Source organism: Aedes albopictus, chromosome 3 (assembly GCF_035046485.1).
Source record: "Aedes albopictus strain Foshan chromosome 3, AalbF5, whole genome shotgun sequence".
NCBI classification, from domain to species: domain Eukaryota; kingdom Metazoa; phylum Arthropoda; class Insecta; order Diptera; family Culicidae; genus Aedes; species Aedes albopictus.
This window is the reverse complement of record NC_085138.1, coordinates 336,199,585-336,215,491: the sequence shown is the minus strand read 5'-3', so window position 1 is coordinate 336,215,491 and position 15,907 is coordinate 336,199,585. Positions and strand designations below refer to the sequence as shown.

The following is a 15,907-nucleotide window of genomic DNA, read 5'->3' as shown; positions in this document are numbered from 1 at the left end:
TAGACTTCATTGGCTAGCTCTACACGAAGATGCAGTACTTCAAGCAGAATACATCTTTTTGACTGTCGTTTTATTGACTTTTGTATCTTGGGACCAAGTGAAACAAATCAAATCAATTTTTGAACATTTATGAAAAATATGTTGGTCTTTAATTACCGTTTGATTCGAATACAATATGTACAAAGTGAAAAAAATTCCAGCTTGTAAAACACTTTTTGAGAAATTCTAATAGTTTGCCAGCTTTTGCAAAATGGAAACTAGCGTCTTCTAGTGGCGAAATCTCGCATCAAATGGTAAATCCACTGCAAGTCCTTGACTCACTAAATTTTGCTGAAGAAACCATCTTTCCAAGTAATGGGGGCCTGAGATGCATGAAATTTGAAATTTGTAAGTTGTCTAGCGCACTTTTTTGTGGAACTTTAAACCATACTATTCATCAACTGTAAGTCTTTGACCAACCTAACAACTTTGCTGAAAACACCAACTCTCGAAGTTATCAATACCCTGAGATATACGAGATGGTAATTTTGTCAGTGTTTCGTCTGTTTGGCTCTGATATCATATAAATGATCCGTTTGAGTGTCATTTTTACAAGATCGCAGTACAATTACAATTTAAACCATTTTTGGAATTTATATAGAGCGTAGATGTTGGCCAAACATCAAATCCCTCGGGTCTCAAGAGTCTTCGTAGTTTATGAAAGGGACTTAGTGGTACGAAATTTATTAATGATACCTTGAAAAAGGGCTCATACACAACGAGAAAGAAATTGGTTTGGAACTACCTTTGTCCACTGCAGGAGTCGTCCAAGCCAGAGAAATTTGTTTTTTTCCACAGAACTTTTTTCGTGACGTTACAACGCAAACTTCATCCAGGTGAAACTAAGGCGTCAGTGAACCGATTTCCTTTGTTTTAATCTCATTTGAAAGATATTCTGGAGTACAAAGACCATACAAAATTTCAAATTTGAAACTTGTTCCGGATTTGAATAAATTTCATAAAGGTTGATTTTCCGTGACGTTACAACGCTTTAAAAACCCATACTTTGACCAACCATACCTCATAGTTGTAAAGTATTACAATTAAAATTCTTTGTATGCTGAACAATCTACATACATTTATCTGTTAATCATGGGAGATTTTTGAAAAATCAGTGCGTTGGTGTTTAAAATACGGCAGCTTTGATGAATAGTGTGTCTTAATGCCTTAGAATCACGATTTTATTGTTAATCTTAACCGTCGTTCAATAAATATGTTTTGTCACATTAATATCATGTAGAATACATTTTTGGACGACAAGAGTAGTGTAGAGTATTATAAAAATGTGAAATATGCCAAATTTAAACTTTGAAAATTGAGTATTGATGATACGGGGCCCGTAGAATGTGTCTGTTATTGCTTTTCTATACCAATCAACTAACGGATCAGCTTGATGGCAATTAATCATCAATATTTAAGATTTCCAATCGATCCCGCATGCAAAAAGCGCTTAAATCGCTAGAAAATGAAGGGGGGTGTTTTGCCCCGGTGGGGCGTATTATACCCTTTTACCCTATATGCGCTTGAAGTAGACTGCGTATTTGTCAAAGTACATAATGAGCCCGCTCTCCTTTTTGGCACTTTATCCAACAACTGTTGTATTTTAACATCCAACACCTTGCTTTTTCTATTACGGAGAACCGTACAATATGGCAGTCCTGCACTTGTGGAGGCTTTAAATCACATAACATCACACCACCTAAGTATTTTGATTGATAAAACTGCATGATTAAGGTTTTTTTACAAAAAAAAAAAATATCAGTAGTGTTTCTGTGATTTCTGAATTGAGTGACATGTCAAAGCATCTTTGAAAAAGTGTAACTACTCTTATCTACTCTCATATAGACGCAGCCAGTACGAGGAATCACCCTGAAAAGCTATCGTGTTACTTTTCTTGTAAATATTGATGCTTGCAGCATATCAGAGATATGACACATGCATCAAAGCGGCCAGGTCTACTGCGTTGTATTTACAAAGAATGAAATACTTGGAGTACAAAATATATTTTTTCAGCAAGATACTTCTCGAATTTACAGGGGAGGAAGGATGCGTGGACATATTGTACCAAACGATCCAGATTACATGTTGATATATATGTTTGAAATTTATGAAAATGTGTATGATATAGCTATGATTAAATGTGTAATGTTAGAAAGATGTTGGGTTGTTTTTATAGATCTAATGTCGGTCCTTCTATTATGGACGATCGGTGTTATTCACATGGGGTCTTCGCAGATTTTTTTTCTGTTTTGCCTTATTGTTTCTACGAGGGTGAAGTTACCCCTGTCGCACATTTTCATCCTAATGTCTCGGATATTTAATTTAAGTAGACCCACAGGTGACTTAAGTAGCTTGGTTGTTTAAACCACCCACTGACGACTACCATTTTCGAAAACAGCAATCAAACCAAAACTCCTTTGCCTTTTTTCGCAATATAACACGACAAAACGAAACGCGAGGCACAGCTCTTTCGAAGCGGGGGATCTCAGCCCGGAAAGTGAAGAAAAAAAAAACCTTGTGGTCACTTATTATCGTCAAATGGTATTTTTTCGGGTTTGAAATATGCACATCTTCCCACCTAAATCCACGACGGATGACGATAATTTTGACACTTGTCGGAACGAACTTCGCGAGTTATTTATTTGGAAATTTTTCTGAATGTCTGGAATCAAACTTTACTTGCTGTGCAGAAATTGAGGGGTTTTTGCACGTGTTAAAATAGCTAAACTCACTGAATCACTATGCATTTCTTCAAATATTTGTTTCAAAACGATCGGCGGGATCAAAAACTGAAGGTGCGATTATGAACAATCGTAACTACTTTTAAAAGAGAATCAATACATTTTCGATATGCTTGATCCTAAAATCGGCGAAGAAAGGAAAACTTTATTCATAACATACTAAAGCAAAACTTGTCAATCCCAATCTATTATTTTTCTGCGTTTGTACTGTTACTCTATCACAATTGTATTTCTGACACTTTGTTGTGTTATTCATGTAACGATCTATGATATTATTTGGTTGAAAATTTCAAAACAATTACAAATATCAATTTTAAATATTCGATACAAACTTACTCATTCCCACCTATACTAAACAAGAAAACCATTCTCTAGAAACTAGGCTTCATAGGGAATCGCGACACTTGGGCGGTGGCTTCTATATTCGTCTGTTTTCCACTATAACTCTGTCAAATTTTAACCAATTGACACAATTTTTGGAATGTGGTGAGATAGGTATAGTATCTACCCGTGTACAACATTTCAAGTCAATTGGTTCAAAATTGACTGAGTTATAGTGGAAAACAGACGAATATAGAAGCCACCGCCCAAGTGGCGCGATACCCTATCTACCTATAACAAAGTGAAACGATTGGCAACAGATCCATGTTCACGTACTTTCGTCTCCCTTTTACGCTACCCAGAGAGCTAAACGCGAGAGAGCGCACGAGCCTACGGATAGAGATCGTAGTTTCCGTGTCTCTGTATTCTAAGCCCTGCTACGAACCGTACGTAAACTTTTCGCTTTCAAGCCCTACTTAGCAGCGACCGGTGCGGTTCGTTTCTTTGTTCGGGGCTCTACTTAACGTTAAAATGCTTGATGGAGCCTATGCGTGGGCTTGGTCTTAGATCGGTAATGTAATCATTAGTCAGAAATCATTCGAATAGAGTGACTTTATGCTAAGAAGGTAAATGTCACTCCTTGGTCCTCAGATTCCATGCCTATGCCTTATCCTGAGCTCATTTGGTAAAAAATTGATACTGCACAAGCCTTTTATGGAAATTTGTATGGAAATAACTATGGACAAACGTTGTTTTTTCATTCAATCGACTGTATCACTTCCCCTAGTCCCCTACAGGGTTAGTTGACCTTCGATCAACGGTCAGCTACTCCTGCAGCTACAACTTTGCCGAAGATCGCATTCAGATCGCATGCCGAATACATTAGCTACCTATTTTTACCCATAATGAAAATCGTCATGATGGTTAAAATGCTGCGGTCGATTGAATGAAAAACATTATCGAGAATAATAAACTAGCACCAATTTATGATCAATTAAGGGTGACTTTGAAAAAATCGGATGAAAATTGATGAAATGCCAGTATTTTGAAAATAAGTGGTCGGGGGGAGGATACTTGAAGGTTAATGCAATGCACTACCGTCCCAAAGTCTGTGATTTAAGAATGTTAGTCGTTTAGTCTTCAAAAGTTCTAGTTCAAAGTGCGTCGTTGTAACCGGGAACTCATAATCCCATGCTTTGTTCAACCCTTTTCTTCCCACGATTTTGGACGACTGTTTCCTTGTTGAAAAAGCTATACCGAAAAGAGCGCTCAAAATCCATGACAAATATTTAATTGTGGTTTCAAATCTCGTTAATACAGATAGAAAAAAAATGTGGATCAATAGTTTATTTCAAGAGTACTCAAGTTTATTCGAAACACAGTTTAAGTGGAAAAAATTACATGGTTTTGTGTGAAGAATTATAGGAATGGTAATATTTGGGTGACTTAGTCTGGTACTGTAATTTTAGTGTGATAATTTTTGATAATTCTGAAATATGTATTCCTGTAATAGTGGGAGAGAATAGTATTTTCTTTTCGTTTCAGAGAGCGAGTAAAGGCGTCCCATCCCAGAATTCCAAGGACCAATGAGTGACATTAACTTTATTAGCAACGTCACTCCCCCGTAATATTTCATATTCATGCTTCGTATACGGAACGGTTGGTACGAGATGTTCCTGTTCTTGGATTTCAATAACAATAACTACGCTGTAATGCTGTGCTGAGCTGTGCTGCAAGGATTAATATTGACGAGAAAAATGGAATTGGTAGATTCTATAATTTTCCAGGATTCTTTGAATGAATGGCTGTGTATGTGTAGACTAGACTAGACTATACTAGAACTTGCGTTTTACCAAACAGCGTTCAAGAATCTTGAAATTTTGTTACAGAATTTTCAATAAATAGGGTATTGGTTCCTTTATTAAGCATGTGGCTTCCATTTTCGTCCTCTGAAAAGGAAAGTTTGGAAGCACTGTTTGTTTCGATTCTTATTTTCGTATTTTTGTTAGAAATGAGCACGCGTGAAAACAAGAAGTACAGAATCAATCGGTGCCGTAATCGCTGGTTTACAGGAATAGAATGAATTTGGGAGCATGAGATTACTTATGGCATGGCACTCATACCCTATCACTCTCTGGAAGAGGCAGAACGGAGAGCATCGGTATTTCGGTTTTGTGATTCTGGTCGATATCAATTATAAAGTATCATATTTAGAGCTGAGTAGAACAGAAGTTGATTTGTAGCGTGTTGCCAGAAATCTCAACACTCTACTAAGGTAGATTACTCAAGAGGTTTGTTTGTTCGCAAACCCACGGGAAAGGGTCGGGTGGCGCAGCGCGAAGACCTGCGCGGAGCTGATCTTCTCACAATAATTACAATGATGGGACTTCGTTCGGAACATCGGATCGGATTCGGAAGCAGCATGATGCCTCCAACTTTGTGCTTATTCTCGGTGCGTTGCGTTGCGCGTGTACCTATGCCTAATGAATGGTGTTCTTTCAGGGGTCCTGCTGTTTGCCTTCATCCAACCAACCGGTTCCGTCCGTGTCATGTAGATATCTGCGGGTCGAGTTTTTAAGCCGGAGAAAGGTTATCGAACGAAGCGTGATGGATCTTTCTTTCGCCGATTTGTTGCGGTGAAGCTCAAATTACAATATCAAATAAACAAAATTTTATTTTTATGGCCTGCGATAGTACGAAGCGAATGGTTTCGCAAGGATGAAACTGTGATCTGCGATGGCTAGATAGACTAACGGTTTGTGCGATTTTTTTTGGTGGATGGTGTGGGGATTTTTATTTTTTAGTATGAGGAAACTTGAAATGTTGACCATGGTTAAGGTTTCTCTTTCGAAGTTAATTTATACTAAAGGGAACCAAAAACAGATTTAAAATTAAGTTTTTTGTTTAAGATTTGGAAGCGATGCCCGAGAGATTGGGCTTTGCACAGAGAGCAATACTAGGGTATTGATTCCCTTTATAAGCATGTGTTTCGTATTTTCATCCTACTGAAAACAAAAGATTGAAGCGCTGTTTGTTTCGTTTATTTTTGTATTTTTTATTAGAAGTGAGCACTAATGAACACAAAAAGAACGGAATTAATGGGTGCCGTAATCGCTTGCTTTAGAATAGGATGAATTTGGGAGTGTAGATTATTATTTATTATATATTTATATATTATATATTTATTACATAGGGAATCGCGCCACTTGGGCGGTGGCTTCTATATTCGTCTGTTTTCCACTAGAACTCAGTCAAATTTGAACCAATCGACACAACTTTTGAAATGTGGTGAGATAGGTATAGTATCTACCCGTGTACAATATTTCAAGCCAATTGGTTCAAAATTGGCTGAGTTATAGTGAAAAACAGACGAATATAGAAGCCACCGCCCAAGTGGCGCGATACCCTATATGAATCTGAATGAGAAACTGCACTTACAACAAGCGGGGAACTTCCGCTATACTGCTGATTCATGCAAACTTTAAGATGATTTAAGTTACTAATTAATGAATTAATTTTGGGTTTCCTTCTCGCGTACCCTCCGTCCTCACTTGGGGAAAGCCTGCTTATAAGCTTTAGTTTTCTATGAGCATTTCCACAGTTTTTAACTGAGAGCTTCCTTGGCCGATGACCATTTTACATGCATATATTGTGGGGCAGGCATAAAGATACTCTACGCCTAAAGAAGTCAGGGAAATTTCCATTGCAAACAAACCTTGGACCGATTGGGAATTTTATGGTTGACTTTTGACACTCCCTCCCCCCCTCATAGCCATACATGATGCGTTAAATGCTATTTCATTTATGGATGGTCCCTTGCGACTAGTCAATTGCGAAAAATTGACTATGATTTGATTTGGGTGAAGATAATGCTTTTGAAGAATTCTTCAACGAAATATAAATCTAATTGCTCTGTATAACTACATCAATCCAGCCAAAAGTCCGTCATAAGACTAAAGAGACCCAATCAACGATAGTCTTAGAGAGTTGATTTCCAAATTCTCTTAAAACCTGTTGTATTCCACAAGATATCTTTAAGGCAAAGTAGTCTCTGCGTGCAAAGCTCTACAAGGGCAGGATAAAATGAGAATTAAATTGTCTGTTTCTACTGCTATAGCTTTTTTGTTGGAGGATAAGTTTAATTGGCTTAAGCGGTGTTGAGATCAGTCTTGTAAACATTCGACACTTTTCACTACCTTCATTTCGTTGCCGCAGTCGGGTGTCAGTTTGCTTTGTTACGTTCGTGCGCTACCGTTACCTCTTACACAAAACACGAGCGGTAAAACGAAGTTCAATAAACATATTGTCTATCCGGTTGGAATCAGGACAGACATTCAATCAAAAATTGCCATTTACTTGGACCACAAGTGTCACATCTGTTTCGCATCTAGTGCGCTGTGTTGCTGACAACAACGGGAAGGATGCGCACTACTTTTAACATGATTCAAAAACGTCGCGAGTTGGGTCGCGTCGCGACTTGATTGTGCGAAGTCCGGTTTGGTGGCGGCCCGACAATAAGAAAGCGTCAAATCAATATCGTCTGACACGATGACATTCGTCTAATTCTAGCTTTTCGCATAGATTTACAGCCAATTCCGATTATGAATGATTGTATAAGTTTATTCTTGCATGTTGCATTGAATACGTCACATATTTGGTAAACACAGCTCTGATTATGGAAGAAGACAGGAATAATAAAAGCCGAACCGTCTCCCGAAGACGCTATCGTGGTGAAGTGCATTCGTTTGACATTTTTGTTTCGTACAGTAGTTTGATTGCTTGTGTGGCGAATGTCGGAGACAAAGGAGGCCGATTATCGACGAAAAAATTCAAATGACTGTGATCTATAACAAGACTGGTTGAGATAACTCCATATTCTAAATCTGCACGCTAAACTGGGCCGAAATACAAGTTTTAATGAATTTTGATGACCGAGAACCTATTCAAAATCAATATAATGTTTATATGGGAGCAATTTGATGAATTACTCCTCGTCGGATTTTATACTGGGCGGAGCTTTCAATGAGGCTATTTATAATTGAAAACGATGAAAGTTTGAAAAAATCGTATCGATACCATGGATATGTGAAAATTTGTATAAAAATCACCAATTTGAAATTGGGGTAATGTACATCCGTGATCCACATTAATAGATCGCCAATAAATAGGGGAACTTACGTCATGGGGTTTTTCTTCTCTTCGTCATGGGACTTTTTGAAACCTGTTAAAATCAAAGTTGGCCTCAAATCTTCCTCAATAAAGTTGAATTATAGGGAACTGCACTTCTTTGATTTTGTATGGGATTATAACGTGTCGTGGCCTTGTTTCTGTAAGAGTAAAAATGAAGGAGAGAAGATGACTGCGCGTTGGCACCCCTCCAGAAGGTCTTTCTGGGATTCCTCAGGAGTTCAAACCGAGATTTCTTCAATAAATCCTTTGAGGTCTTTCTACAAATTTATTCCAACATTTTTTTTGTGGGACTCCCAGGGAGCTCTTGATGAGATTCTGCCGGAGGTTTATTGAGGATTCCTTGAGAAGTTCCCTGTGGGGTTCTTCCAGAAGTTTCACCCAAGATTCCCAAAGAGGTTCTGTCTGGGATTCCTTCAAGAGCTCTTGCCAGGATTCCTCCAGGATGTACTCTCGAGATTCTTCCAGAGATTTTTTTTTCTGGGATTTTTCAAGAAATACCTACTGAGATTACTTCGGGAGTACCTAAATACCTTTAAAATTCTTCCGGAATATCTCTAGAAATTAATTCTGAGATTTACGTAGAAATTACTTCTAGCTAGATTACCTAGGACTACCCCAGCAATTTTTCCTGAGATTCATCCGGAAATGGCTTCCGGTGTTTCTTCAAAAATTTATTCTAGGATTCCTCTAGATTTTCCTTCTGTGATTCCTCGGGGAGCTCCATCTGAGATCGTTTTTGTGGTTCCTGCAGAAGTTTCCTCTGGGATCCTTTCTGAGATTCCTAAAAGGTTACTCCAGGAACACATTTCAGGATTACTTCAGACATTCCTTCTGGGACTTCAAGGGATTTTTTCCGGGATTTCTACAGAAGTTCCGGGAATACTTCAGGAATTCCATTTAAGATTCTCAATATTTTTTTTCTTTGGAATGTCTTCAGTAGTTTATTTATGACTTCCAGAAGGTATTCCTGGGAGTTCCAGCAATTTCACCCGAGAATTCTTCCAGGATTCCTCCAGGAGTTCTCTCGAGGATTTCGTCAGAAATTCCTTTCAAGATTCCTACAGAAACTCCTTCTAAAACTCCATCTGGGATTCCTTCCAGGAGAATGCGAGATTCCTCCTGGAGCTCCTTCTAGGATTTCTTCATGATTTATTTCTATTATTCTCTTCAGGAATTCTAGTAGATATTCTTTCAGCATTCCTCTAACTTCTCCGCCATTCTTCCAAAGAGCTCCATTATTTCAGTAATTACTTCTGGAACTGCTTCAAGAATTCTGAGGATTTTTTTTTCTGGAATTTCTTCAGGATTTTTTTGGGAAATTCTTCATGGATTTTTCGGGAGCTTCTTCCGGGATTCCTTTGCAAACTCTTGTCGGGATTTTTCCGGGAAGTTATTTTGAAATTATTTCAGAAACTGCTTGGGGCGGACCTGGTGTGTTGGTTAGAACACTTGACTATCACGCCGAGGACCTGGGATCGAATCACACTCCCGACAAACTCGCAAAAACGTGAGTTCTTCCTTCGGAAAGGAAGTAAAGCTTGGGTCCCGAGATGAACTAGCCTAGGGCTAAAAATCTCGTTAATACAGATAAAAAAGCTGCTTCCGGAATTTCTTCATGAACTCTTTCCACGATTCATCTGAGAACTCTTTCTTGGTTTACTCCAAGAGTTTCGTTTGGAGTTCCTGCAGATTCTTTTGGAATTCCTCCAGAAGTTCATTCTTTTTTTTTACGAATGTTTCTAATGGACATCTTCCAAGAGTTGATTAGAGAATATTTTGAGAAATTCTTCCAGCAGTTTTTATTTATGGCAGTCCACATTAAGTTAACCGCGAAGAATTTTTTAGAGGAAACCGGGATGGTATTACCGTGGAATCTCAGAAGGACCTCCTGAGAAGGTTCCACCGTGCCGTCATCAAGTCATAAATAAGCATACTTTCCCAAGCACGCGAAAACCATATGTTGAATTAAATCAAACCACCCATGAAAAGCTGACCAATTTTTTCTCCGAATCGTAAACAACAAAGCCACGAAACGTCAAACTAAGAAAAAAATATCTTACACGCTAGTTTGCAAATACCCATTAAATGGGTCCTTAGCACCCATTTTTTGCATCAGTACTGAGCTGTCAAATAATGTGTGTTTTACAAGCTTCAAATAATGGGTATTTTTTCCACATTTTGAAGTAAGGACTGTATCGTCAATTATGAGTACACCTGAAAATTGCTTAATTGAAAATGATTTTTTTTATTGCTGACTTCACCCCAAATTGGACTGACACAATAGTGTGCACATACCTTCAAAGTGTGATTCCGGCGCAGGACCACGTCGGATCGAGTTGAAGTCTTTGGTGCACTTATTCCTTGTAAATTAATGAATAAGTGCACCGAAGACGTCGAGACGATCCGATGTAACTGTGTACTTTTATCACACTTTTAAGGGGTACCAAAAATAGAGTGATGGTCCAATTTGGGGCGAAATCTGCAATATTTTGTAAATTAAATTCAATTACATTGTTTATTGACCATCAGAAAAGCCCATGACATCATTATAAATTTTAATTTTTCATGGATCTTGCCACCTCTCGCACTTTCTTCTTGGTGTTCTTCATAAGGTTTTGGACAACCGTTCCGACGATGGTTTTGCTTGGGTTGACCCAGTTTTCATTGAATTTGGTGACGTCCTCTGCTCCTCTATCCTTTTTCCGTTATGTCCCTTTCATCCAAGTTACTATTTCTCAACGGGCCTTATTTGCGGGCAATTTAGAGGATTCATTGCCTTTTCCACAAATTGAACATTGTTTTCTTCATACCAGTCAAAGGTATCACGCGCATTGGGACAAGATGCAAAATCCGGCCAAAATAATGTAGGACCTTTGTGCTTTCAGATTGCCCAAAATAAGTCTACACAGTTTATGGACAACGCCATACGGTGACGAGTGTAGAGATGTTTCCATTATTCCTTAAGGGGGCATATTATACCTGTTTACCCTAACACTAGGGCACAAAATATTCAGTCATTGACTGAAAACAGCACGAATTTGATTATTTCTGCACTCAATATTCAAAACAAACATTTTCATTTTCGCTCTTTCTCTTCACACAGTCAGTCATTTCGCAATAATTACCTACATTTATGGCTACGATTCCCACCAAAAACACTCTACGACAATCAAATGGGACAAGTTCTGTGTAAAGCACCATCAAATGTAATCGAACCGTTAATATTTTATCAGCAATTTAACACTTTGTAACTTGTTTATAAATATTCATTGACTTTCATTCAGTTGACAAACGAGTATCGAGCAGCTGACTATGAATATGCAGGCAGGTGAATGAAAATTGCCGCTCGGTGAACTTCAGCGTGTCTGCTTGAAAATTTTGCGCACTGATTAACACTGTCCAATTTTATTGAGAACCGCAGCAGTTTCATAGTCAAAATAGTGCAAAAGACCTTAAAATTGTCAAGAAGTGCCAGAAATTCATTCTGAAGCAGTTTGAGTTTTGAATTATATAAAAATAAGAACCCAACCGATTTCGATGAGAATTTTACCACTTGATATTTATTATGTTGAAAACTTATAGTCAAATTTTCAGACGTTTTGATACACTAAAAGTAAAGTTATAGCATAACCATTTTCAGAACGAGTGTACATGATTCCAAGAATCTAATATTCTTGCGTCAGAGATATTTCCATCAATACTAAACCGATTCTGATGAAATTTTGATGGCATCATATACACATAATAAACTGTTGTTGGTTAAAAAAATCAGTTATTTTGATGCATGCAATCAAAAGTTGTGCACTGTTTTCCGTAGGGCAATTTGCTCCGGGACACCCTTTACCCTATTCAGCCGACAAAAACTCTTCATGACGAAGAGAACAAATCTGTCGATAAAACCTACCCAAAGTCACCCTTTAACAATTTCCCGTAAAAGGTTTTGTTTCTAATTTTTGAGGTTATAAGTTGACTAAGACAATCATAAACATATAGTACTGAAAGTTTTTCTAAGGTATATGCAGCATGTAGGGAATTGCATACGATTTCCGTGTGCAAAGATGTCGCACGCTTTCCCCAAGCGTTGCGCCCTAATCAACGCTTTGAGTACGCGGTTAGGTATAATTGCACCGTAAACGATGCATTGTGACAAACAATTGCTCACCGATTATCTGCCGTAGTGTAATTTAAGAATTTCCTCCGATTGATATCTCTGTTACCTGAGGGAAATCTTACGAGTGCTACTCCCCGTATAAAAGCTTCCAGAGGAACATCTCATGGGATTAGTTGTCTAGCAAATATCTCAAAATGAACAAACTTTTTCTGGTGGCCGTAGTGGCTGCGGTTGCCATCGGTACCAGCCAGGCATTCGTCCCGGTTTTCCATCGCTTCCGACGTAGTCCTTCGGTTCGGTGTTGCAACGACGGATTCGAGGATTCCATCAACCACGAGAAGGTGGTCGCCGTGAGACGCACCTGCGCCGAAGAGCTGGGACTGAACGAGATGTCCGGTAGGTTTTGGTGTTGATCTGTGTTCGATGTTTCGTGATTTCAAATAATTTCAAATTACGTACAGAAGAGGAGCTGGTGAAGAACCGTGAAAATCTGGTTTGCCTGGTGGAGTGCATTGCCAAAAAGCACGAACTGGCAGACGAAACCGGTGATCTGTTGCACGAAGATCTGGCGAAGGCAGTGAAGGACCATTTCAGTGTTGCCGAGTGGAAGGTACCGCTGTTAGATGACTTCATAAAGCAATGCTTCGATCATGCCGAAGAGGAACACGAGAAGCACCCCACCGAGGAGGGCAAATGCAACCCGGAGGGATTCGAATTTTCCTACTGCCTGTGGAGACACTTTACGCTGGCATGTCCGGAGGAGCTGCAAGATGATTCGGAACGGTGCGAGGCGATTCGGGGAAAGCTAAAAAGCGACGAAGATGTGGGCTTTTGGAATAACGACCTCGATGAAACCAAGTGATGCGATATGACGGGGGGAGAGCTTTTTAGCGGTTGAGCTGCTCTGGATGTGCTTGTGTAACGGACCATAACGCTGATGTACTTTATAGCTAGACGGCATTATAAAATGTGATTGATTGCTGCTTTATCAATATAAAGATATGTTTTGATCAACACATGTTTTAGATCAGAACTTATTTATGAAAAGACAACAACTGGGAGGTTTTATTAGTACCATTGAAGATTTTCGTGTGTCTTGAAATTAAGTTCTGTGGACTCAAACATATAATTTAACCCTTTGGAGCCTTACCTTACCTTACCGGTCAGGCTAAGGCCGGGGTGGCCTCTGCTGTACATAGTAGCCGCCTCCATTCCACTCGATCCATGACTGTTTGTCTCCAGTTCCGCACTCTGCGTAGGGTCCGCTGATCGTCCTCCACTTGGTCGATCCACCTAGCTCGCTGCGCTCCACGTCTTCTTGTACCGGTCGGATGACTCTCGAGAACCATTTTAGTCGGGTTGCTATCCGACATCCTGATGACGTGACCCGCCCACCGTAGCCTCCCGATTTTCGCGGTATGGACGATCGATGGTTCTCTCAGCAGCTGATGCAGCTCGTGGTTCATTCGCCTTCTCCAAGTCCCGTCTTCCATCTGCATTCCGCCGTAGATGGTACGCAACACCTTCCGTTCGAAAACTCCAAGGGCGCGTTGGTCCTCTGCACGTAGGGTCCATGTTTCGTGCCCATAGAGGACGACCGGTCTAATCAACGTTTTGTAGATGGTTAACTTCGTGTTACGGCGAACTTTATTCGATCGTAGAGTTCTGCGGAGTCCAAAGTAGGCACGATTTCCTGCCACAATGCGCCTGAATTTCTCTGCTGGTGTCGTTGTCGTCGGTCACCAGTGAGCCCAAGTACACGAATTCTTCAACCGCCTCGATTTCATCACCGTCGATATGAATTCGGGGTGGCGGGCGCGCTGATTCCTTCCTGGAGCCCTTTGCCATCATGTACTTTGTCTTCGACACATTAATGACTAATCCGATTCGCCTGGCTTCACTCTTTAGTCGGATGTACGTTTCCGCCATCGTCTCAAATTTACGAGCAATAATATCAATATCATCGGCGAAACCAAGCAGCTGAACGGACTTCGTGAAAATCGTCCCACTCGTGTTCATCCCCGCTCTTCTTATTACACCCTCCAAAGCAATGTTGAACAGCAAACACGAAAGACCATCACCTTGCCGTAACCCTCTGCGAGATTCGAAGGGACTCGAGAGTGTCCCTGATACTCGAACTACGCACATCACTCGATCCATGGTCGCCTTGATCAACCGTATCAGTTTTTCCGGGAATCCGTATTCGTGCATAATCTGCCATAGCTGTTCTGGAGCCGGAGGGGTCATATATGACTCCGGCGATGAAACCGAGCATAACAAACGTGTTCGACACCAGCGAGGTTGTGTCGACAGTGGCGAAAAAAATCGGCTCCAAAAGGTTAAATAATGATCGTCCTAACTACTAGTTCTATTTCGTTGTGCTTATTGCCCTACAATTCGTTACGTTGAATCTATCTTCCTTCATGTCGCCACGAATTCGCTGGCCTGGCCTAAAGCTGGCAATGTAGGAAAACTATTAGTGGTATCAATGCCGATCCTACGAGGAATCTATGGTAAATCACCTTAAGGTGAAGATATTCCGAAGCCACAACTCGATTTTTCAAGAGCACAAATCTGATGAACCATATGTCAGATTGTGCTGCAAATTTGAACCATTAGTCATCACCAGCGGGTTACTAATCGATCAACTTTTAAGCGCAAACCGACATTCGGTTCTTCAGATATGTGCTCTTGAAAGTTCGGAGCGTGGCTTCGTCATATCTTCACCATTCTTGCAAAACAATACCTGGTAAAATTTACAGTAGAACTTGTTTAGAGGTATATGATGAAAATTCCAACGAATTACCAGGACAATTTTAGGAATCATTCAAACAATCAGAATAAAATAGTCACGTCCAAGGAACTATCAATTGAAAACCTTATAAAAACTTATCGTGGAAAATCTAGCTATCAGGGCGTCAAATCAAATGTCACGGTAGAATGTGTATAACATTTTTAAGGTGTCTACACAGAGCCTGATTGACAGAAGATTGCCAAAATGTTTGGGAGATAGACAACTTTTTTTTCTCTCTCGAAAAGTTCAACAAGCTGTAATTTTTCAAAGAGTGTATAAAAAAAATCTCAAATTTTAACTGATTGTCTACCTATTATATGTGCATCATTGATACAAATTTGGGCTCGATTAATTAATCTTTCGCGAAGCTAGAACCGTTCTCGTAAAACGCCATTTTTTGGAAAACTAATTTTCGAACTGTCATATCTCCGAAACCAATGAATCGAACTTGATGAAATTTTGAGAATTAATCAACAATGTGTTGATACTTGATTCGACGTTATTAAATATAATATTTTCTCACAACGAATAAACTTATATCGGTTTGACATTTTTGTACATATAGAAGAAAATAATATAATAGCTTGACAAACAGCCAAAACTTGAGAATTGTTGATGCATTCAATGAAAAGTTACAGTTTGTTGAACTTTGTTGTGAGAGAAAAAAAAGTTGCCTATTTCATACGATTGGATCACTCCCTGTACATATGT

At 39.4% G+C, this 15,907-nt stretch overlaps 1 protein-coding gene across 1 annotated transcript; it reads left to right on the top strand.

Moving 5' to 3' along the window:
* The first annotated feature begins 12,487 nt into the window (after positions 1 to 12,487).
* Positions 12,488 to 13,418, top strand: LOC109401575 (uncharacterized). Its single transcript, XM_019674148.3, has 2 exons — positions 12,488 to 12,798; positions 12,864 to 13,418. The coding sequence occupies exons 1-2, from the start codon at positions 12,597 to 12,599 to the stop codon at positions 13,262 to 13,264; spliced, it is 603 nt and encodes a 200-aa protein (XP_019529693.3). The 5' UTR covers positions 12,488 to 12,596; the 3' UTR covers positions 13,265 to 13,418.
* The last annotated feature ends 2,489 nt before the right edge of the window (positions 13,419 to 15,907 follow it).